This window comes from Epinephelus fuscoguttatus, linkage group LG1 (genome assembly GCF_011397635.1).
Source record: "Epinephelus fuscoguttatus linkage group LG1, E.fuscoguttatus.final_Chr_v1".
Lineage (NCBI taxonomy): Eukaryota > Metazoa > Chordata > Actinopteri > Perciformes > Serranidae > Epinephelus > Epinephelus fuscoguttatus.
Window position 1 is genome coordinate 33,382,582 of NC_064752.1, and position 23,522 is coordinate 33,406,103.

The 23,522-nt window shown below is 42.8% G+C and overlaps 2 protein-coding genes across 5 annotated transcripts in view; one reads left to right on the forward strand and one right to left on the reverse strand.

The window, feature by feature from the left end:
• Positions 1 to 23,522, forward strand: part of LOC125903882 (plexin-A1-like) — a 267,206-nt gene that overhangs the window by 193,366 nt on the left and 50,318 nt on the right. The gene's annotated exons all lie outside the window — the stretch shown is intronic.
• Positions 1,374 to 7,291, reverse strand: LOC125904098 (uncharacterized). The gene is made up of 4 exons (XM_049601411.1): positions 6,715 to 7,291; positions 6,361 to 6,543; positions 3,205 to 3,262; positions 1,374 to 1,576 (listed from the first exon to the last, which is right to left on the reverse strand). The coding sequence occupies exons 1-4, from the start codon at positions 7,277 to 7,279 to the stop codon at positions 1,510 to 1,512; spliced, it is 873 nt and encodes a 290-aa protein (XP_049457368.1). The 5' UTR covers positions 7,280 to 7,291; the 3' UTR covers positions 1,374 to 1,509.

Genomic DNA, 23,522 nt, shown 5'->3' on the forward strand with positions numbered 1-23,522 from the left:
GCCTTGTGCCTATGACCCAGTCACACCAATGCTGATATTCAGCACAACACCTTGTAGCATTTCACAACTTTTCAGGTCTTTTAGGTTACCACTGTTCCAACTTTGAGGTTGGTATTAAATTCTTAATGAGGATATAATTTTTCAATACAATGATATTTCTCAGCTTGAACATTTGATATGTTGTCTTTGTGTCATTTTACTTAATAAACAGGTATATTTTTTTCTTGTTGTACTGACAAGGGCGATTGTGCTGCACAGTGAATACCTCTACACAAAAGATACAGAATAAAATAGAAATAAATGAAATAGTGCCTTAACACAACGGTGTAAATACCATCCACAGCCTTGGATTGTGAAAGCCAAGTAATTAGCTTGCTGATAGATATGTTTCCTTGTATGAACTGCGTTAACCCACCATGTCATCATACTTCAGCTGCACTGTAAGATGAACATCACACTTGACCCTGCATTGTTTCAGAACCATCAGATATAAATGTAATTCACTCGACACAGGCCTGAATAGTGGCAGTCACTGCCACCAAAGAAGGCATTATGTAAACAGAAAAAAACATCCAGATGTTATCATGCCCTGGAGAAAGGGAAAAGCAGCATGGACAGGAGGAAAAACACACTGTCAGTGTAGTCACTGGTGTGATTACCTGCAGCCTTGTGCCTATGACCAAGTCACACCAGTGCTGATATTCAGCACAACAGCATGACCTCAAGTGTGATATTGCTTAAGTAAAGATGACAGATATACTTGCATATGTAAACAATTAATACTTGAATTTGTGTATTGCTGAATGATGACTTCATAAAACTGCAATAAGAGAAGTGGTTTATTCAACCAAAACGGTTAAAGATGCACATCAAAAATATAAATGACAAAATGTAAATGGTGTGCATTTACCTACACCTGTTCTAATTCAACTCTGACTCTGACTCTAAAATAAACTATGAGCAGCAGCAGCTCATCTCCCCTTTGGCAGCTTATTCAACCAACATGGTTAAAGATGCACATCAAAAAATTAATCACAGAACGAAATGCAAATGGTGTGCATTTACCTGCTGTCCAGCTCCGCCCTTCAGAGCCCAGAGCTTGGAGCCTATCTTGCCAGAGCAAGATAGAAAACCTATTCTAACTCGACTCAACTCTTTTTCTTAACTCAAAATAAACTCAGAGCAGCAGCTCATCTCCCTCTTTGGCAGCTTATTCAACCAACACTGTTAAAGATGCACATCAAAAAATTAATCACAGAACAAAAATGCAAATATTGTGCATTTTAACTTGGCAAGATAGAATACCTGTTCTAATTCAACTCAACTCTTTTCTTAACTGAAAATAAATTCAGAGCAGCAGCAGCTTATCTCCCTCTTTTGGCAGCATCAATTCGGTTTTTGACATAGAACTTTACTGCTGTCCAGCTCCTGTCCTGTAGGGCCTGTGGAGACTCCTCAATACATCTCACGCAGTCTGCTTTTCCTGGAACCCTCCTGGACCTTATGAAGCTATTCAGCGTCTTCTCCACTGCCTGGACCTCCTCCTCCGACCACTTTCTTCTCCTTTGTGAAGAACCTGAATAAAATACAACAATAGCTTAATGTTCTTGAACACTGAACTCAAACTAATCAACAACGTTAGAGCAGGTTCCTATTTCAACATTGGTGCAAATGCTTAAAAGTGCTTAAAAACAGTTGAGCAAAACTGGTTATACACAAAGAGGTTAACTGGTTTTACTGTTGAGGCTGATCAGAGTATAAAATACAGGCCATTGAACAGTTTCTACTTTGTACACAGAATCAGCTTTAACCACATTAAAACTTCAATCACCAAACACATTATTATTGACAGCTAGGATCAAGACTTTTAGATTAGACTTTGAAGAAGACCTCATGAGTGTTGAGATCAACAACCTCAGGTTTAACCAGGTAACCAGAGGGGTGTACTGCGAAGCCAGTTTAGTGGGATAGCGAGGTATGTTGAGTCTAAAGCCAGGCTTTCCTTTTATCACAAAGGTGGCCTCTTTTAACCCGGCTAGATCACCATGGTAACTTATGCTTAGCTATATGTTCAGAGTTTAAAATTAAAATCGGCTATAAAAGCGCCGCTGTTTCACCATTTAACTCATTTACAGCAGGTGCAACCTTAACTTTGAAAGTCCAGTGGAGCTGGATCAGAACCGAGCATTTGTACAAAGGAAGAGATCGTGTTGATCCACTGGTGTTTACTTTCTCTCTGAGCGTCTCCGTCTGTAGATGTTCAGCTGAGGGAATACGCTGCTCGACTGTTGAGCCGACTCCCGTCAGGAGCTCATTACGCTATATATATTTATACTACTGATGGTTCTGAAACAATGCAGGGTCAAGTGTCATTTTTATACTTTTATATAGGCCTAGCAGTCTGGGCCACTGAAATAAGTAGTGCGGTCGCAGCATTACAGATAATCAGATAGGTAATCAGTAAAGTTAATCATTTCACTTTGATGTGGCCATGAATAAATTAATTTCAATGTTTCGTCTGTTATATGGCAGTGTGGCCCAAACACAAATCTTGAATATGTCTATGCTATTTTCACAGTTAAAAGGTCTTTGCTGCCATTGTACAGAGACAATAGGCTGAGATTTGCTTGTACTGCACCTAAAAAATTCACTGTATATTCATACGCACACCCAGCCTTGCTTTCATTAAAACACACTCACATTCTATAATTGTGATCAGTAAAATATATGAAAACAATATAAAACACAATTTAAAAATGACAGTTGTGGCTCTAGTTTATTTTGTTTAAATGGATAAATCTTCGTATTTAAAAGTACCGCAATGTTCAGCTGTCAGAAATTAAAATCAGCCTCCTCTCTTTACTTGTTATTCATTATCATATTTGCAGCAAAAGTGTAGCTTTTGGCTGTGATCACGCTTTTTTATATCACTCATGCTCTCTCCATTAAAGCAACCTGCTCCTCTTGGCTGAAATCAGCGGCCGTGTGTGAAGCAGAATCATATGACGCCAAACACCTCTTTTTATGTGAATGCACACAGAGCACAATGCTGAGAGTCGGACTTGACAAACCAAGTTGAGTTGGCTTTAGGTTTTGTTAAGCCAGAACATGAACACAAAGCCTGGCTATGTTGAGCCTCCTTCGCAGTACAGGCCTCAGACATGTCCATAACCCTCATGTTCTACTATTTACTGTAGATGTTACCTTGAGCTGGAGGTGTGCTGTGCTTTCCACTGGTGGATCTCTCTCTCACTGGATTTATCTGGAAACACAACAGCTCTCTTAGTAAAAGAAGTAGTGAACCTGATGAATATGAAACCTTAATAACATACAACATTACTAGGTCTACAGATCTGTCTTAATGACTCCTAATGACTGATTAGCTGACACAGAACACTGAAACATCCTGAGGCTGTGACAGGAGCTCTCCTCAGGTATGAAACCTGTCCTGTCCTGAGCTGTCACACTGAAGGACAAAATAGTTCAGGTACAGTGTCAGACCTGCCGAAAGGAACAAACACTGGCAATGATGTGAAGAAGCCACCGTGATGATGTCATGACCAAGACCTCTATCTATTTTTCTCCATCTATGCTAACCAGCTAGCCCTGACCCATTCCATATTTTTACACCATTTTGACAGTAGATGCCGTATGAGTGAGTGTAGCATCTTGTCTCCCCTCCTAGAGAAGAACAGCTTCCCCCAGAGCACAATGTTACCTACAGTTCCCAACTAGAATCACAGAAACGCTTAGAGGCTGCAGCTCCAAGAAAGTCCTATTTTCTTCACAGATGTCTGACCTTATTTGACGGCAAAAAGAGGTGAAACAAGTAAATCTGGATGTGATTTTCCACAGCTGCTGCTGCAGCCTTTCTTCAGACCGGTGAGTAATCACTAATTTACTGACCAACATTTCAAGTGTCAAAGTTGTGATGTTGTCAACTGGGTTCAAGTATTTTGTAAAGTTTAATTCTGTTGGCTGTTGCCCAGCTAATTACATCAGTAACATGAGACTTAGTTTATAACTGACTGTACATTTGTACAGTCAGCCACAACCGCATCCAGCCCGCCAAACCTTCGAATTCGGCCTGCGACTGAGTTCAGCTAGTTTACGAATTATACTGTATTTCTCAGTCTGTGTGCGCTTGTAAGTCAATGTGCTGGGACACGCAAACACGCCGGAAAGTATTTGTGTTGCCTGTGAGCCCCTGCATGCATGCTCAGAATTCATAAGCTGTAGCAGCACGCATTTGATGCACGTCTTTTTTCATGCATGTCCGCGGAGCACAGCTGTACGGTCTTTGCTGCCATTGTACAGAGACAATAGGCTATGAGATTTTCTTGTACTGCATCTAAAAAATTCACTGTATATTCATACGCACACCCAGCCTTGCTTTCAATAAAACACACTCGCATTCTATAATTGTGATCTGTAAAATACATGAAAACAATATAAAACACTATTTAAAAATGACAGTTGTTGCTCTAGTTTATTTTGTTTGTGTCCATAACCCTCATGTTCTACTATTTACTGTAGATGTTACCTTGAGCTGGAGGTGTGCTGTGCTTTCCACTGGTGGATCTCTCTCTCTCACTGGATTTATCTGGAAACACAACAGCTCTCTTAGTAAAAGAAGTAGTGAACCTGATGAATATGAAACCTTAATAACATACAACATTACTAGGTCTACAGATGGCCTCGCCTGTGTCTCTCCTAATGTTTCCCACTGAGCTCTGCCCCATTTGAAAGAAGAAGAAGGAAGCTCATGTGTGGAAAGACATGGCCTCCAAGATGTAGAATGTGTGTTGTGGAAGAGAAACACACGTCAGGACCGATGACTTGTATCCTCAGAACAGACCTGTCCTGTGATTGTCAGCCTCCTTTCATATTTAAGCTGAAAATCACAGGGCATGTCTGAGGATAGAAGTCTGCAGCTCCAGCACGATATGTAAATGATGATATGATGGGCTATGTCAAGATTTTTCATCATTTTATATCATACAAACACCAAATATGTGTATAATAAAAATGATGTACTTATAGTAAAATAAAATATAAACAACTAAATAATAAGGCAAAAGGTGAACTTTATTTCAGTCTAGGCCTGTTTGAATGTCTGCCCCAAGGATTCTGTTGCAAAAATTCTGGCCCTGCAGTAGACCCAGTGTTGATGGTGTCACCATATTGTGACTCTTTTTCATCACTGGGAGGAGATCAGGCAGGACTGAATGTTTAGGTTCCATCAGGAGCTCAGACAGTACATGAGGAGGCTCCAGGTGAGTAAAGATTCTGATGCTGGACCCTCTGCTCCAGAACCGGCTGGTTCAGGATCAGCTCTCACTCAGCTCCACTGCCTGTTTATTGGTTCTATAGTGCAAACAGTGATTTGTCATCATCTCTCTAGTTGTGAATACAGGAAATGAAACTTCAGCATTTCATAATTTTCAGACTGTTTCAACTGTTCATATTGTGCCTCTCAGCATATTCAACATTGCTACTGCATTTATTTAAACCTATATTTCCCCTCACTATTCATTACAGACATGACATGTTTGGATATACAAACTATGATCTTGCCACACCAGACAAACTGGACAAACTATTCCACAAAGAGCCATGTGTTGTAGTTTTTTTCTACAACCAATCAAGAGCACAGTTTAACAAATCAGCTGATTGAATGGGTCAAGTCTGGTGTGCTGTTGCTTGGTTGGAACAAAACCTGCAGCCACAGCCCTTGCCCATGCCTGTTCTAATTCCATGTCTGTATGAGGACCAGAATCAAGTCCAGTCCTGGTGGTGGACCAGCACCTGCTCCTTCTTCTTCTGTGTCTGGACTCAATCATCAACAACCACATAAGTACAGTACAGTGGCACTCTGGAGAATTATGCCTGCAGAGATATTGTCAGTGTGTGATCTTAGCATAGCAATGTCTAACTATATGTAATTTGGGGCTATTGCAGTATTTGCCTTTTATTGTTAATTTCTGAGGTTTCTTGTGTCCTGCACTGAGCTGAATCTTAAGTGAATAAAAGCTGCTTTTCTAATTCTGCCTTTGTGATTATGTTATTATCCCTTGTCATCCTCAAGCTGCAATAGCTATGTATCTTTCAGTGTTATCAACATTTTTAACAATGTCAACAACAAATATACATATAAAGGATTCAAAAGAACATGATTACAACTGTATAAATGATACCTTTAAGAAGCATTTCAAATAACTATTTCCAATCTTTTAAATTCCACCAGTTAATAAATCTTTACTGTTATTTAAGAAATGTAAAAAAAAAATGCAATAAAAAATGCAATCAAAATAAATATGAAAAAAGAATAAAATTACTACCCAATAGTTGTCAGCTTACTTGATGAAGGACTGGAGGATGGTGAAGGTGTGGAGGACGTTGAAAGTCTGGAGGATGATGAAGGTGTGGAGGATGAAGGTCTGGAGGATGATGAAGGTGTGGAGGGCGTAGAAAATGATGTAGAAGCAGCCATCTGGTCGTCTTCATCCAAGTCTGACTGGTCACTGTCCTGAGCTATTTCCTCTGAGGACCACAGTAACCACATGGATAAAAGTATTGAATACACATTCATCAGTACATGACAGCAACATCCCACAAGAGGGCAAAACGTAGGCTGCACAACTAAGAAGAATGTGAATATGATAAATTAAAGAGAGAAACAAATGAATACAGTTACCACAGAGGTTGTTTTACCTTGCGGATCAATGGAGATCTCATCCAGAGTTTGTCCCTTGAACTCTGCCATTTTCCCTCTTTCCAGGGCCATCAGCATTTTGCTGACCTTAGCCAGCTGTAATGTTCCTTCAGGCAGCCTGTAGTATTGGCGGTGAACTCTTATGTCATGACCTAAGAAATCCGCGAGGTTGTCCATTTCATTGTCCTTGAGATTGAGAAGCTGGGACATTGTGGCCATGTGTTTCCTCAACTTAGTAGAGGACAGTGCCTCTGGGTTACTGGCCCCACAGGATTGAGCTATCTGTCGAATAACATCCGATCCTCGAAAGTGCGTTAGTGCCTGTGGCCTTGCAAACATGAATTGATTGCTGTCTGGAACTTCGCAGTCATTACGAGTCTTTGCAAGGAGCTCCATTGATGCCTGCATTTCTGGGGTGAGGAGCAGTGGAACTTTACGTCCTCGTTTCCCTCTTATCTCTATCCTTTGAAAATGTTCACACAGTTTCTTCTCCAGGTCAGTCAATGCCAGCTCCACATCAGGATGAGACCAGGTCTGTCGTGCTGTGAAAGAACTGACAGCCATCTTCGAAACCTCCCCCTCTCTTCTGCGGTTAAAATAATTAACTCACAGAGTGTAAGTTTCGCAAGTTCTGACCAATTTTTCTTGCTTTTTCAAGTTCAAGTTTTTGTTGGAAATCCTTCTCTGTTTATCAATGCACTGATGCATCTTTTTCACGTCCTCCGTGAAGGGCAGGAGCTGTGGCCTGTTCCATTTCGCCTCAGTGAGTGTCCTGAGGGCCTGCGATGAAATGCATTCATTCCATTTTGTGTTGCATATCTGTCTGAACACCTTTGCATTGTGAATGGCCTCCTCGTCACCTGACATCATGCCCTCACATTCGAGAATATTGGCCAACTTTTTAAGGCTATGGCCTAATTTCAACGCTAAGGATGGTGTTGTGTAAGTCCCAGTTTCTCGCTAAATCCAGCTACCACCTTTACAGCTTCAATCACGCGAGGAAAATTGGCTGGTGCAAAAAATCAGACATTTCTTTCAAATTCTGGCTCTGCTGTCCCTGTAGGAGCAAGCGCCCTGTCTCGCGCATCTTTTGTCGAATATATTCATGCTTTGTGATATCATGACCATGTTTGTTAAACAGATGTTCACCCAACTTCAATATGAGCCTTTCATTGCGGACAGCATGTGCTACATCATCTTCGTTCATAGAAAGAACCAGTTTCCACAGCTGCTCACTGACACTGTTTGGAACTGGCTGAGTGTATGCACAGAGGGTTTGGACCCTAGACTTTCCTCTCTTTGTACCCCTCAGCTGTCCTCTTTAGGTGGCAGATCTTCATGTGTTTCCACAGTGATTTTCTTTTAGATAACCCTCGCAGTTTATACAGTGCATATAATCAGAAGGCTTTACAGGATCGTTTGGTTGCTGAGGTATCACAATCCCTTTTCCCTTTTGAGCACATCACTATTGTGGATACGGTTCCCTTATTCCTTAAGAGAGATAACTGAATCCTTCGCTCTTTAGAGCCTTTTGGAAACACAATTGCTCTAGCCACATCTGGCTTGTCTTTATGTTTAGACTCTAAATGACGAGCCATTTTACGGTAAGGTTTTGAACAAAATGTACAATAAGATGTTTTGTTGTACAATCTGCCACCATCAGGGTTTTTTTTCAATGTCATTACCATCACAGACTTGTCAGACGATGATCCGCTCTCTTTTGATGTCTGAGGACGCCTTTTCTTGCATGGTACAATGACTTCCTCAGCATGATCTGGAGATCTTTTCTGGGCTTTTCTCTTACTCGTCTTTTTGTCGTTTGACGTGAGCTGCATCATCGCTGTCCTGACATGTCATGACAGTGACAGAATCATCTGTTGACGGTCCACTCTCTTTAGCAGGCAGGAGATGCGTTTTCTTGAGTAGGACAGATACTTTCTGATCTGAATGTGTTTTTTGCACTTTTCTCTTCCTTCCAAGTTTGACATCAAGTGAGCTATCACTGCTGGTTACTCCACATTCAGGGACATAGTCATCCTCACTAAATTCAAAACTTGATTCCTCTGACACCAACCCGAGAGCTTCTCTGTCCGGCTAAAAAACAAGAGGTTAAAAATCAGATTTCTAAGTCCTGCTTGGTAAGTATCTGAAATCATTTTTTTCACAGCAGATCTCATTGTTTGAGAAAACAATGACATGCTCACTATCAACCTGAACAGGTAAGTACTCTAAATAATGCTACTTACAAGCAATAGTAACTAGAATTCCCACTACACATGAAACAGTTACTGGTTTCACGCTATATCACTAGCACTACATATTTGCCATTGCTATTTTACAGTTAAGATTATTCATGTGTATCTATATACATGTACTGTATATCTCACTTGCAATGGTCATGGCCAGTTACTGTGGTAGTTTGGTAGAAGTAGTACTTTGTCTGACATCAGGTTCTCCAATGGCATCAACCAGCAGCTGCCTCTCTGTGTGAAGACTAATGTCTTTTTGTTATGTGTCAGTAAACATGGCAACATCTTTGACTGTGCACCTTTTAACTATAGGCCAGTGGGTGAGCAGGTTTGTCACAAAGAGTAAACCCACCAAAAATATGTTATATATGTTACAGTGATCACAAGATCACGGAGTGAGCTGTAGCCACTGAGCATCTGTTAGCTCAGGGATCACAGAGGCTGCAGCACAGTCACTGACAGAAGCTTCTTACATGGCTACAGCTAACTCTGTAGTCACGTGATCACTCTGAAACAAAATTTTAACACTAACATATATAACATATTTTCGGTGAGTTTACTCTTTGTGACAAACCTGCTCACACCCACTGGCCTATGGTGTAAAAGGTGTGAGGCTACACTGTCAAACACGTTGCAATGTTTACACTGACACACAACAGAAAGACATACTTTTCACACAGAGAGGCAGCTGCTGGTTGTTGCTGTGCATGCAGCGGACACATGTTGTAGTGGTGTGACTAACATAGAATTGAAGTAAACAAATCTGTGTCATGGATCTGCCTCATTTACCTGATCCAGCTAATTAGTCAATATCGGAGCCAATATCCGATCTTAATATCGGATCTACGCATCCCTGTTTAAAGGGTGTAGCAGGACTTACTGCTGTATCCTGCTGACGATGTAGAACCAAGGTCCTCTTCCTCTCCTCCTTTGCCTCTCTGCCTGTGCCACCTCGTAGCGCTTTTCACACATGTCATGGTGTGATTTGAGCTTCTGTATATAAAGCATATGGCGACTTTTTGCCTGTGAAACACCAAACACCCGTAAAAATGAAGTTCAAATGTTTTTCACAATTGTTCAGTGAAAGCTATACGGCTTTTCTATTTTGGCATTTAAATCTAATTTGAGGGGACCATGTAAAGAGCCATAGCAAAGAGAAGGATCAACACGTGCTGAACACCATGTGCTTATCTTTAGTTGTCTGACCACAGCACATAAAAATATTGTGTCTTAAATGGAACAGACAGTATGAGTCTGTTCAGACACTATGAGACTATCTGAGCAGATTCATAGCAGTCAAATCCATCAACTCTGAAACTGAACAGACTCCACAGGATAACACAAACACCAGGATCAGATTGGTGGCCTCCCATAAACTCAGTATTATCTGGTGATTTTACTGGTTTAAATGTTACTTGTAAGAAGATGGCATAACCTACCTCCTCCTCATGTTCAGGCTCACTGCTACCATCGACATCTAAAAATAAAAATCACAGAAAAGGTAAATGTTAAATCAGCTGAGGTTGAGCCTCTCACTGACCAGTTGGAGTTGTCCAGTCTTTGTCTACTAGATGTTGTTACTTGTTCTGAGGTTGCCATCATGGTCAATGTGTTGCATTGCTTCAGTTTAAAGGAGCAGTGAAACTGAAATGAGCTGCTTTGAACGGGAGAGCAGAACATCATCATCTTAGCTGCTTCAAAACATGACCATAGAAAACATTGATATCGGTTGCCGCTTGTTTTCTCGAGTACTTTCACCACCTTCTTCATATTTTTTAGACTATGTTTTCTGCTTTTTCTGATCTCACTGTGTCTCTACCTTATGCTAGGTATTATATTCTTTATAATTTTACTATGAAGAACTTTGTGAATTCTTTCTGTGTAAAGTACTGTAAAAATAAACATTACTTACTTACTTACTTACTTACTCTGTTGTTCAACAGACCTTTAATTTGAAGCTACAATTTTTCAACCACTGAACAACTGTGTTCCTGCACGCAAACACTCCTCCTCTGTCCGACTCAAACAGCTGATTTGTGAATCATTACTGTGTGAACCCAGGGTAAGCTTGCAGGGTTCAAGGCTAAGGTTTTTTCACTTGCCCGGTCGGGCAAGTTGGTCAGAGATCTACTGGCCCAAAGTCAGTTTTACTTGCCCTATAAAATTGTTTAATTTAAGCGCTATCAATTAACAAAGACTGCAGTTATTTTTATGTTATGTAATCTTTATTCACACTGTATTTATTAATTAAAACAACATATGTCATGTATTGTAGCTTAATTCCTACAAATATGACAGTGTCAGGGCTTAAAGTGAAAAATTTGTCAATCATTCTCCGTCTATAATTTTGCGCCCTACTTGAGCCATGCCCACCTCTATTTATTTTTCACCCTCTCCAGTTCTGTTCTACTGAGACCGGGTTTAATATATTTTGCTTCCATCTCTCTGCCCTGCTCTACTCTACTTCAATGCTACTTAGCTCTCTCTACTCTACCAGTAGACTACCACATCCACCTGTTGCACAAAACATGCACAGCAGTGTTTCCCCTAGGATGGAGTTGTAGCAGCGGAGGTGAAGCACACGCATGAAAAATAATTTTCACATGCGTGAAACTTTTTTGTATGCTTGCAAAGCACAGCCTGCTGGGATGTTTCTGTGTATCTACTGGCACCAGAAGGGCTCTTTAGGACTAAATACATACAGTACATCCGTGCACAGTAATGAGCAGGTGAAATGTCTGTCTAGCTTACATACAAGGTGTCTCAAGATTTAGGAACATACAATTTTATTGAATATAATAAATAGTGCTGCACGATTTGATAAAAATGTGTGATTGCGATTACAATATAATAATAATGTAATAAATAAATGGTATCATGAGTCTTTTTGCTTGATTCAATGTTTCCCTACATTATATTAGGGGGCACTGACCTGACAGTTATTATTATGGACAGACAGTGTGTCAATGACCATTAACAGACTGAGCACAGTCAAACACTGCTCACACAGCAGCGCAGCACATCTGCAGATGAAAATTAGCCTGTATGGCTAAATTTGGCACATTTACATGACTTAAGTGATTATGTTAATGAATGTGCACTGTCCTTCTTAAATAAAATAAACATAAACACAAACTGTACACACAGCGCGCGAGCCTGTGTTGTGTTCAGGCGTTGTCACGTAAATGACAAATTCACGCCATAGCACAACACAGCAGCATGTCAAGTGGGCAAACAGAGCAAAATTGCTCAATTTTTCATTTGTTATGGAGTCCATGATTTCCCTGTGACACATAGAAATGTTTGCTTAACTGTGCTTGGATGTTGTTTTATGAGGCTCTGACAGCTTTCAGTTGTCTCTTTGTCTTTAACGTTACACGGCTCGTCTTTCTCTCGCATGCACTCTTCCTACTTCTCTCTGTGCTGTCTCAAGTGCTGATATAGATTGGTCGTGTTGCCGGGGCGTGGCGACTTTAACTTTAAACTTTTACACAGCATGTCTTTCTGTTCATGCTCATGCTCATGCATGTTCATGCTGTTCTGCTCATGCTCTTCTTCAGCGTCTGTGTTGGTCACTGCTGCACCGGCTGCACCAGGATAGCTTGTGGGCGTGATGTCAACAAATTCCACACACTATAGGAGAGGCATTATTATGTAATCGCACAGCCTGACATCTCGATTGCGACTGCGATTAGATTAATCGTGCAGCACTAATAATAAAGTAAAAAGTCACTTGACATGCTGCTGTTTTGTGCTATGACCTATTTAAGTGTTGGAAGTTGTTATTTACGTGACAACGCCTGAACACAACACAAGCTCAGCATGAGTGCCGTACTGAGCTGCTGTGCGAGCAGCGTGTCTGTCTGTGCGTAACAGCAGTCTGTTGATGGTTATTTACACACTGTCCATTTCAATAACTTTGTCAGCTGACAAACTGCACCGGCTCGGGTCAGGTTTGGTCAGAGCCGCTCTAGCGTGCTCACCTGTGTGTGTGGCGGAACTCCGCCTTGCACCTCCATCAGAGCAGAAGAGCACGTTTTAAAATACATTTATTTTATCAATTAGTTATTAACTTTTACTATTTTTAGCAACTTGCCCGATCAGGCAAGTGAGTTGTTAGTTTACATGCCGATCCTGAGAGTTTTACTTGCCCCAGGCAATCGGGCAATCCTTATTGTTGAGCCCTGGCTTGTGTACAGTTATACAGTAGTTCAAGGGTTCACAAACTGTAGCTCCAGAGCAAAGGTCTGTTTGATGGTGAGACATAGGAGAAAATACTCAAATAAAAACATTAACTGATATTGTTTTTTCCTCTTTTTTTGATTTAGCTGACATGTGTTAGTGGAGGATCCAGTACACAGCAGCTCCTCACTCAGCTTGCAAATTATTGGTGGTTACACAATAATTTATATGATTAAATATATAATTATGTCAAAATGCAAACTAACTGAATAATGATGATATACATTTACTAAAGAGTAACAATAACACTAACAGTAGCCTTTAACAGAGGGTTGTGTGCTCGGCTGTCCAAGTTACGTTTCCCATCATTACTGAATCAAGATTCAATATTCTCTTTATCATTCAGAAGAAAACATCAAAGATGCAGAGTAGAACAAAAGTACAAGCATGGCTCGATAAAAAACACAGATAAATAATAAACAGGATGCAAAGAACGATTCAATATATATACAGGTTTCACAAATTACTTTCTGGATTGTGTTCTGGATTACTTTCATACCTGCACATTCAGAGCTGAGTCCTGTGGATCTCAAACTCGGGCCATCCTCCTGTCAGCACAGACACAGTCAACATGTCAGATTACATACAGCAGTCAAAGTAATAACAGCAGTATTCAATCATCTACAACAATAATAGTCATTACTTACTATTTTGTGATGTTTAATTTATTTTTGAAATCACCAATATTATCAAACCACTAACTCAAGTATTGTTCAGTGTTTTCCACAAAATAGATCAGATTCTGGCATGATTCAGTGAAAAGAAGGCAATGTAACTTCACTCAGCAGAACACTTCAATTTCACATTACAACAGCCAATTTCTGGATTGAGAAATGAAAAATGAGCATAACAAGTTTCACCGAGTCTCTCTCTCATCCACGCAGTCTGTGTCACGTGAGACACGAAGCCGCGACCAGAGTTAAAAAGTACAAATGGTTAAATCCCGACCAACACCCGCCGTTTATATCCGGTCTTAAGCCCTGGCTAATAGTGTAGCACGTGAAGCTAGCGGTCATGGTCAGCTAACATTAGCTAACAAAGGCTAACCCACACAGCTAACTTCCTAAACTGCATTTTGCGACGTCATTCTCTATTTTCATGCTGGACACAATTGTACAGTTGTTATAAATGTAACTCAAGAAGACATGGCGAGCCTATTTCATTAACTTAATACTCACCGTCTCCATCACGAATCCAGCTCTGTTTACCTCCTCCTCCTCCTTCTCCTCTCTCTGGACGCACTCTGACGTCACTCGTCAGGCGCAGGTGCGCCAGTCGACAAAGGGGGCAGTGGGGGAGGGGCATAGTCCGGATGGGGACCTCAAAAATCAGGTTGTGTGTGTTAAGACAATAATCACCCAGAGTAGGTGGAAGAACTACAGCTTCATAGTAATGGGGACCTCAAAAATCAGGTTGTGTGTGTTAAGACAATAATCACCCAGAGTAGGTGGAAGAACTACAGCTTCATAGTAATGGGGACCTCAAAAATCAGGTTGTGTGTGTTAAGACAGTAATCACCCAGAGTAGGTGGAAGGACTACAGCTTCATAGTAAAGACCAGTACTCAAGTTGTAAAAAAAAAAAAAAACCATCAGGGGGGATGGTGGATTTTATCACAGGGGCACATAATTTGTGCTGATGACAGCGCAGAGGGTCTGCCATAGCACCACTGCTCTTACATAGTTAGGGTCAAATGCACAGGAGAAGTCCAAAATCATTTCTTCTTCTTCTACTTGGGTCAACCGATGATACTAATAATAATCAAAGTCAATTTTGCTTTTAGAATAATGAATTATAGTGTATTTTTCAAAACTTAGTGGTACCACTTAGTGGTATATGATCAAAACTGGTATCTAAGGGTTAATTTTTAATTGTGATTAATTAAATCATAAATTAACCCTATGGGCCCTAGGTCTTTTAGGGTATTTTTACTGCCTTTACTTTTAAGCTCATATCACAGTCATTATAAAGGCTACATACACATGCTATATCTTGTTTTTTCGGGACAATCTGAGCTAACCAGATTTGCCATCATTTCATGTCCTTCTATGTGCCTGTATTTTATATTAATTTTATATCAATGAAAAGAACAAATCTGTGTGACTAAATTCTTTCATTTTTACATGTATCTCACCATAGCAAGTTAGAAGTTGACATATTCTGCCATATATGAAGAGGAGACTCTCTGGAATATGGCAATATAAGAACCATGATGCTGGGACATTCTGTCACTTCACAGCTGTCCAAAACATGTGGTTTGTGCCAGGCAGATGTGATTGCCAGTATTTTTCACTATTGCAAGAAATTCCATTGACTCATTCACAAGTCAAAAATGTGTTTATCTAAAAGAAAGATGCAATATTTACATCTAAGTGTCTCTCTCAGCTTTAACCGATATTGTCCAGCACCTCAAGCCTTCTTACTGTCCTCTTGACAGCATCCCACCTCATCTTTTAAGGACGTTTTCCATATCATTGGGCCCTCTGTTATGGATCTGATAAATTCATCTTCGTCCCAGCTGCCTTTAAACATGCTGGGGTCCAGCCCGTCATCAAAAAACATAATCTAGACCCCACAGTTTTATCCAACTTTAGGCCTATCTCCAAGCTTACTTTTCTTTCTAAGGTCTTGGAGAAGGTGGTTAATGAACAGCTACATTATTTTATTGATCTAAATGACATTTCCGAGAAGTTCCAGTCTGGTTTTAAGTCACGCCATTGCACAGAAAGAGTGCTTTAAAAATTTTAAATGACCTTCTTTTAACAGTTGACTCTGGTAACTCTGCGGTCCTGGTCCTCTGGATCTGACAGCTGCCTTTGATGCAGTGGATCGCAACCTTCTCCTGTCTCGCTTAAACACCTGTGTGGGCATTAAGGATATTGTTCTTAAGTGGTTTCAGTCCTACCTGTCAGACAGGAGCTTCTCTGTCCAGCTTCGGCCACTTCCCCCCGAGCTGTGGGGTGCCTCAGGGTTCTATTTTGGGTCCCCTCCTCTTTCGATATAGATGTTGCCATTGGGATCCATATTTAGAAAGCACAATGTCTCATTTCACCGCTTTAGAGATGAACAACTCTATCTGCTTTTAAAAACAAATGAGCAAGCCTCTGTTCAGGTGTTATTAGACTGCCTCAATGATATCCGATCTTGGATGGAAGTGAACTTTCTCTCCATGAACAAAAATCTGGGACCCCTTGGGTCAAAGGTCGTCGCGCAGCGGCCAAAGACACACATTGTTTTTTTAAAAGCACTGTCTTTTCTTTAATAATTCATCAACGCTTTGAGGTAGGGGGCTGACCTTTGAGTATGTGCATCAGGAGGCCACAGGCGACCACTGTGCAAAGTTTCAGACCCGTGTGACCTTGGGAAAGGTCAAAGGTCAACCCTTTGGGGGAGATCTGGACAATTTTTTCATACCTTTGTTCCAGATTATCGTTTAGTGGCTCTGGGGGATCCTCTGTTCTGAATCTGGGACCCCTGGGGTCAAAGGTCACCACGCAGTGGCCAAAGAGACACATTTTTGTTTTAAAAGCACTATCTTTTCTTTAATAATTCATCAATGCTTTGAGGTAGGGGGCTGACCTTTGAGTATGTGCATCAGGACGCCACAGGCGACCACTGTGCAAAGTTTCAGACCTGTGCGACCTTGGGAAAGGTCAAAGGTCAACCCTTTGGGGCGATCTGGACAATTTTTTCATACCTTTGTTCCAGATTATCGTTTAGTGGCCCTGGGGGAACCTCTGTTCTGAATCTGGGACCCCTGGGGTCAAAGGTCGCCGCGCAGCAGCCAAAGAGATACGTGGTTTTTTTTAAAGCACTGTCTTTTCTTTAATAATTCATCAATGCTTTGACGTAGGGGGCTGATAGTCGAGTATGTCGTGCGCCACAGAGCCTTCTGCTAGGATTTTTTGTCACGTTGCGATACGACCATCGCAGAGCTAGTTAGCTTTGCAGAGCATCTACAGAGTTGGGACTCAGGGAGACTGATACAGGTCTTACGTAAGGCCCGCAGCCCAAGTTTCATGTGGTTTGGTCCATTTTTGTGGCCGTGGCGAGCCTTAATTGGTTCAAAAATGCGAACCTTTAGAAGCCCGCCTCGGAAACTACCGGGCCGATCGGAACCTAACTGATGTCTACCAGCTCATCTTGGGCCCCTAGACAACATATAAAAATCAGACTCCTGGGACTTTTAGAAAACATTTCTCCCAAACCTCCTCTCTGGTCAAAGGGTGTAAGAGGGCATAAGTCTGACAGCTCCTGATTTTGAGTTTCTGAAACAGGCAAAAAAAAATCTACAGGACTTTGGGGTTTTTTGTTCCAGATTATCGTTCAGTGGCTCTGGGGGATCCTCTGTTCCCAATCTGGGGCCCCTGGGGTCAAAGGTCGCTGCGCAGTAGTCAAAGAGACACGTTCTTTTAAAAGCACTGTCTTTTCTTTAATAATTCATCAACGCTTTGAGGTAGGGGGCGGACCTTCCAGTATGCGCATCAGGACGCCACAGGCGACCACTGTGAGAAGTTTCAGATCCGTGCGACCTTGGGAAAGGTCAAAGGTCAACCCTTTGGGGGCGATCTGGACAATTTTTTCATACCTTTGTTCCAGATTATCGTTTAGTGGCTCTGGGGGATCCTCTGTTCTGAATCTGGGACCCCTGGGGTCAAAGGTCGCCACGCAGAGGCCAAAGAGACACGTTTTTTGTTTTAAAAGCACTGTCTTTTCTTTAATAATTCATCAACGCTTTGAGGTAGGGGGCTGACCTTTGAGTATGCACATCAGGACGCCACAGGCGACCACTGTGCAAAGTTTCAGACCCGTGTGACCTTGGGAAAGGTCAAAGGTCAACCCTTTGGGGGAGATCTGGACAATTTTTTCATACCTTTGTTCCAGATTATCGTTTAGTGGCCCTGGGGGATCCTCTGTTCTGAATCTGGGACCCCTAGGGTCAAAGGTCGCCACGCAGCGGCCAAAGAGACATGTTTTTTGTTTTAAAAGCACTGTCTTTTCTTTAATAATTCATCAATGCTTTGACGTAGGGGGCTGATAGTCGAGTATGTCGTGCGCCACAGAGCCTTCTGCTAGGATTTTTTGTCACGTTGCGATACGACCACTGCAGAGCTAGTTAGCTTTGCAGAGCTTCTACAGAGTTGGGACTCAGGGAGACTGATACAGGTCTTACGTAAGGCCCGCAGCCCAAGTTTCATGTGGTTTGGTCCATTTTTGTGGCCGTAGCGAGCCTTAATTGGTTCAAAAATGCTAACCTTTAGAAGCCCGCCCCTCGGAAACTACCGGGCCGATCGGAACCTAACTGATGTCTACCAGCTCATCTTGGGCCCCTAGACAAAATATAAAAAAATCAGACTCCTGGGACTTTTAGAAAAACATTTCCTCCCAAACCTCCTCTCTGGTCAAAGGGTGTAAGAGGACATAAGTCTGACAGCTCCTGATTTTGAGTTTCTGAAACAGGCAAAAAATCTACAGGACTTTGGGGTTTTTGTTCCAGATTATCGTTCAGTGGCTCTGGGGATCCTCTGTTCCCAATCTGGGGCCCCTGGGGTCAAGGTCGCTGCAGTAGTCAAAGAGACACGTTCTTTTAAAAGCACTGTCTTTTCTTTAATAATTCATCAACGCTTTGAGGTAGGGGGCTGACCTTCCAGTATGCGCATCAGGACGCCACAGGCGACCACTGTGAGAAGTTTCAGATCCGTGCGACCTTGGGAAAGGTCAAAGGTCAACCCTTTGGGGCGATCTGGACAATTTTTTCATACGTTTGTTCCAGATTATCTTTTATTGGCTGTGGGGGATCCTCCGTTCTGAATATGGGACCCCTGGGGTCAAAGGTCACGCAGAGGCCAAAGAGACACGTTTTTGTTTTAAAAGCACTGTCTTTTCTTTAATAATTCATCAACGCTTTGAGGTAGGGGGCTGACCTTCCAGTATGTGCATCAGGAGGCCACAGGCGACCACTGTGCAAAGTTTCAGACCTGTGCGACCTTGGGAAAGGTCAAAGGTCAACCCTTTGGGGCGATCTGGACAATTTTTTCATACCTTTGTTCCAGATTATCGTTTAGTGGCCCTGGGGGATCCTCTGTTCTGAATCTGGGACCCCTGGGGTCAAAGGTCGCCGCGCAGCGGCCAAAGAGACACGTGTTTTTTTTTAAAGCACTGTCTTTTCTTTAATAATTCATCAATGCTTTGACGTAGGGGGCTGATAGTCGAGTATGTTGTGTGCCACAGAGCCTTCTGCTAGGATTTTTTTGTCATGTTGCGATACGACCACCGCAGAGCTAGTTAGCTTTGCAGAGCATCTACAGAATTGGGACTCAGGGAGACTGATACAGGTCTTACGTAAGGCCCGCAGCCCAAGTTTCATGTGGTTTGGTCCATTTTTGTGGCCGTGGCAAGCCTTAATTAGTTAAAAAATGCTAACCTTTAGAAGCCCGCCCCTCGGAAACTACCGGGCCGATCGGAACCTAACTGATGTCTACCAGCTCATCTTGGGCCCCTAGACAACATATAAAAAAAATCAGACTCCTGCGACTTTTAGAAAAACATTTCCTCCCAAACCTCCTCTCTGGTCAAAGGATGTAAGAGGGCATAAGTCTGACAGCTCCTGATTTTGAGTTTCTGAAACAGGCAAAAAAAAAATCTACAGGACTTTGGGGTTTTTTGTTCCAGATTATCGTTCAGTGGCTCTGGGGGATCCTCTGTTCCCAATCTGGGGCCCCTGGGGTCAAAGGTCGCTGCGCAGTAGTCAAAGAGACACGTTCTTTTAAAAGCACTGTCTTTTCTTTAATAATTCATCAATGCTTTGAGGTAGGGGGCTGACCTTTGAGTATGTGCATCAGGACGCCACAGGCGACCACTGTGCAAAGTTTCAGACCTGTGCGACCTTGGGAAAGGTCAAAGGTCAACCCTTTGGGGCGATCTGGACAATTTTTTCATACCTTTGTTCCAGATTATCGTTTAGTGGCTCTGGGGGATCCTCTGTTCTGAATCTGGGACCCCTGGGGTCAAAGGTCGCCGCGCAGCGGCCAAAGAGACACGTGTTTTTTTTTAAAGCACTGTCTTTTCTTTAATAATTCATCAATGCTTTGACGTAGGGGGCTGATAGTCGAGTATGTCGTGTGCCACAGAGCCTTCTGCTAGGATTTTTTTGTCATGTTGCGATACGACCACCGCAGAGCTAGTTAGCTTTGCAGAGCGTCTACAGAATTGGGACTCAGGGAGACTGATACAGGTCTTACGTAAGGCCCGCAGCCCAAGTGTCATGTGGTTTGGTCCATTTTTGTGGCCGTGGCGAGCCTTAATTAGTTAAAAATGCTAACCTTTAGAAGCCCGCCTCGGAAACTACCGGGCCGATCGAACCTAACTGATGTCTACCAGCTCATCTTGGGCCCCTAGACAACATATAAAAATCAGACTCCTGCGACTTTTAGAAAAACATTTCCTCCAAAACCTCCTCTCTGGTCAAAGGGTGTAAGAGGACATAAGTCTGACAGCTCCTGATTTTGAGTTTCTGAAACAGGCAAAAAAAAATCTACAGGACTTTGGGGGTTTTTGTTCCAGATTATCGTTCAGTGGCTCTGGGGGATCCTCTGTTCCCAATCTGGGGCCCCTGGGGTCAAAGGTCGCCGTGCAGTAGTCAAAGAGACACATTCTTTAAAAAGCACTGTCTTTTCTTTAATAATTCATCAACGCTTTGAGGTAGGGGGCTGACCTTCCAGTATGTGCATCAGGAGGCCACAGGCGACCACTGTGCAAAGTTTCAGACCTGTGTGACCTTGGGAAAGGTCAAAGGTCAACCCTTTGAAGGAGATCTGGACAATTTTTTCATACCTTTGTTCCAGATTATCGTTTAGTGGCTCTGGGGGATCCTCTGTTCTGAATCTGGGACCCCTGGGGTCAAAGGTCACCACGCAGCGGCCAAAGAGACACGTTTTTTGTTTTAAAAGCACTGTCTTTTCTTTAATAATTCATCAATGCTTTGAGGTAGGGGGCTGACCTTTGAGTATGCACATCAGGACGCCACAGGCGACCACTGTGCAAAGTTTCAGACCTGTGCGACCTTGGGAAAGGTCAAAGGTCAACCCTTTGGGGCGATCTGGACAATTTTTTCATACCTTTGTTCCAGATTATCGTTTAGTGGCCCTGGGGGATCCTCTGTTCTGAATCTGGGACCCCTGGGGTCAAAGGTCACCATGCAGCGGCCAAAGAGACACGTGTTTTTTTTTAAAGCACTGTCTTTTCTTTAATAATTCATCAATGCTTTGACGTAGGGGGCTGATAGTCGAGTATGTCGTGTGCCACAGAGCCTTCTGCTAGGATTTTTTTGTCCCGTTATGATACGACCACCGCAGAGCTAGTTAGCTTTGCAGAGCCTCTACAGAATTGGGACTCAGGGAGACTGATACAGGTCTTACGTAAGGCCCGCAGCCCAAGTTTCATGTGGTTCGGTCCATTTTTGTGGCCGTGGCAAGCCTTAATTGGTTCAAAAATGCTAACCTTTAGAAGCCCGCCCCTCGGAAACTACCGGGCCGATCGGAACCTAACTGATGTCTACCGGCTCGTCTTGGGCCCCTGAACGACATATAAAAAAATCAGACTCCTGCGACTTTTAGAAAAACATTTCCTCCAAAACCTCCTCTCTGGTCAAAGGGTGTAAGAGGACATAAGTCTGACAGCTCCTGATTTTGAGTTTCTGAAACAGGCAAAAAAAACCCTACAGGACTTTGGGGGTTTTTTGTTCCAGATTATCGTTCAGTGGCTCTGGGGGATCCTCTGTTCCCAATCTGGGGCCCCTGGGGTCAAAGGTCGCCGCGCAGTAGTCAAAGAGACACATTCTTTAAAAAGCACTGTCTTTTCTTTAATAATTCATCAACGCTTTGAGGTAGGGGGCTGACCTTCCAGTATGCGCATCAGGACGCCACAGGCAACCACTGTGCAAAGGATCAGACCCTTGGTCTGCTCACCCATCACTTGGCGCGATTTAGCCATGAACATTCTGTCTTGGGGAGGCAGGAACATGCATTTACTAAGAAAGTGATTATCAGGCCTACTGGCACATTTGCATAAGGGACATGACTTCCTTGGACGGGCAGGCAGGGCTTGCTTTGACCTGGGGAGCTCAGACACGGCCGCACGCATAGCACAGGCATCCTCCGAGGCCTGCAACTCATCTGGTAGTGAATCCAGGGCTTGTGAGATTTCTGGTTTAATGGATGTCAACGTGCGGGACCGCAGTTCAGTGCCATACCTTTGTTTGATGAGCTTCGGCAGATCAGCGTGTATGAAGCGGAGCCATGTGAGGACAACAAAGTTCTCAAGTGAGGGTGTTAACTCATCCTCAGTCACAACTTCTCCCATGTGGCTGATGCCGGAATCCTTACACAGTAAGTTGTCGTCAGTAAAAGCCATCAGACGTTGATACAAATCCTCTGGTCTCTCATCAGGCTCCCGTTTGATAGCAGCAAAGTCAATGAAGTGCACTCCAGTGCACTGAAAGCCGTAATGTAGGCGAATGGTTTGCCATATGCTATCAATGAAAGTGGAATTTCTGACAATGCTGTGACGAGAGATGACAGGACAGTAATTAGCAATCTGTCCCAGCATGAGCTCCAACGTGGCCACCTTGCGTTCTTTATTGCGACGTTGGGCAGCAGGAACTGGGTCGACGGCATGGAGACGTTTTGGATTTCTTCTCCCATTCTGCACCATTGAGCAGAAATGGGACAAACTCACCATTAAGTGACAGTGTGTACAACAGGTTCTGGCGCCAGTTCTCAAAAGAGTTGACAGTTTCAATCTTGGTTCGGTGCTCTGTGTGAATTAGCCATGATGCGCACTTAGCCACCGTTAGCTCAACTGTGTCTGGTTTTAGGCGTCACTACACTGTGATTCCCCTGACAGTATAGTTACTGTTATGACTTCGGTAGTTGATAATATTCTCTGGTCGTATGTTCGGGAAACGCTGCCACCATGCCAGTAAAGGAGGATGATACACATGAATCACACAACGCAGGTTGAGTAGTGCGGCAGCAGCCGTTTAGTGTAAACAAGAGCTGGTACAAAACACAGACCCAGAGGAAGTGACGCCCGGTAACCCCACCGTACATAGCGGAAGTGACGTATGGTCACTATGACAACCACAAACACTACTGGCGCAGAGGGCCTTCTGCTAGGATTTTTTGACCATGTCGCGAGACGGCCACGGCAGAGCTTGTTAGCTTTCCAAAGGGTCTATGGAGTTGGGCCTCAGGGAGACTGCTACAGGTCCTACATGAAGCCCACAGGCCAAGTTTCACATGTTTCGCCACTTTTGTG

Excerpts from the sequence above, each read along its gene's own strand:
- LOC125904098 (XM_049601411.1), bottom strand. The coding sequence starts at position 7,279 with ATGGCTGTCAGTTCTTTCACAGCACGACAGACCTGGTCTCATCCTGAT. Across the intron at positions 6,544-6,714 it reads GATCTCCATTGATCCGCAAG|AGGAAATAGCTCAGGACAGT; the intron begins GTAAAACAACCT and ends TGTGGTCCTCAG. Across the intron at positions 1,577-3,204 it reads CAGCACACCTCCAGCTCAAG|GTTCTTCACAAAGGAGAAGA; the intron begins GTAACATCTACA and ends TATTTTATTCAG.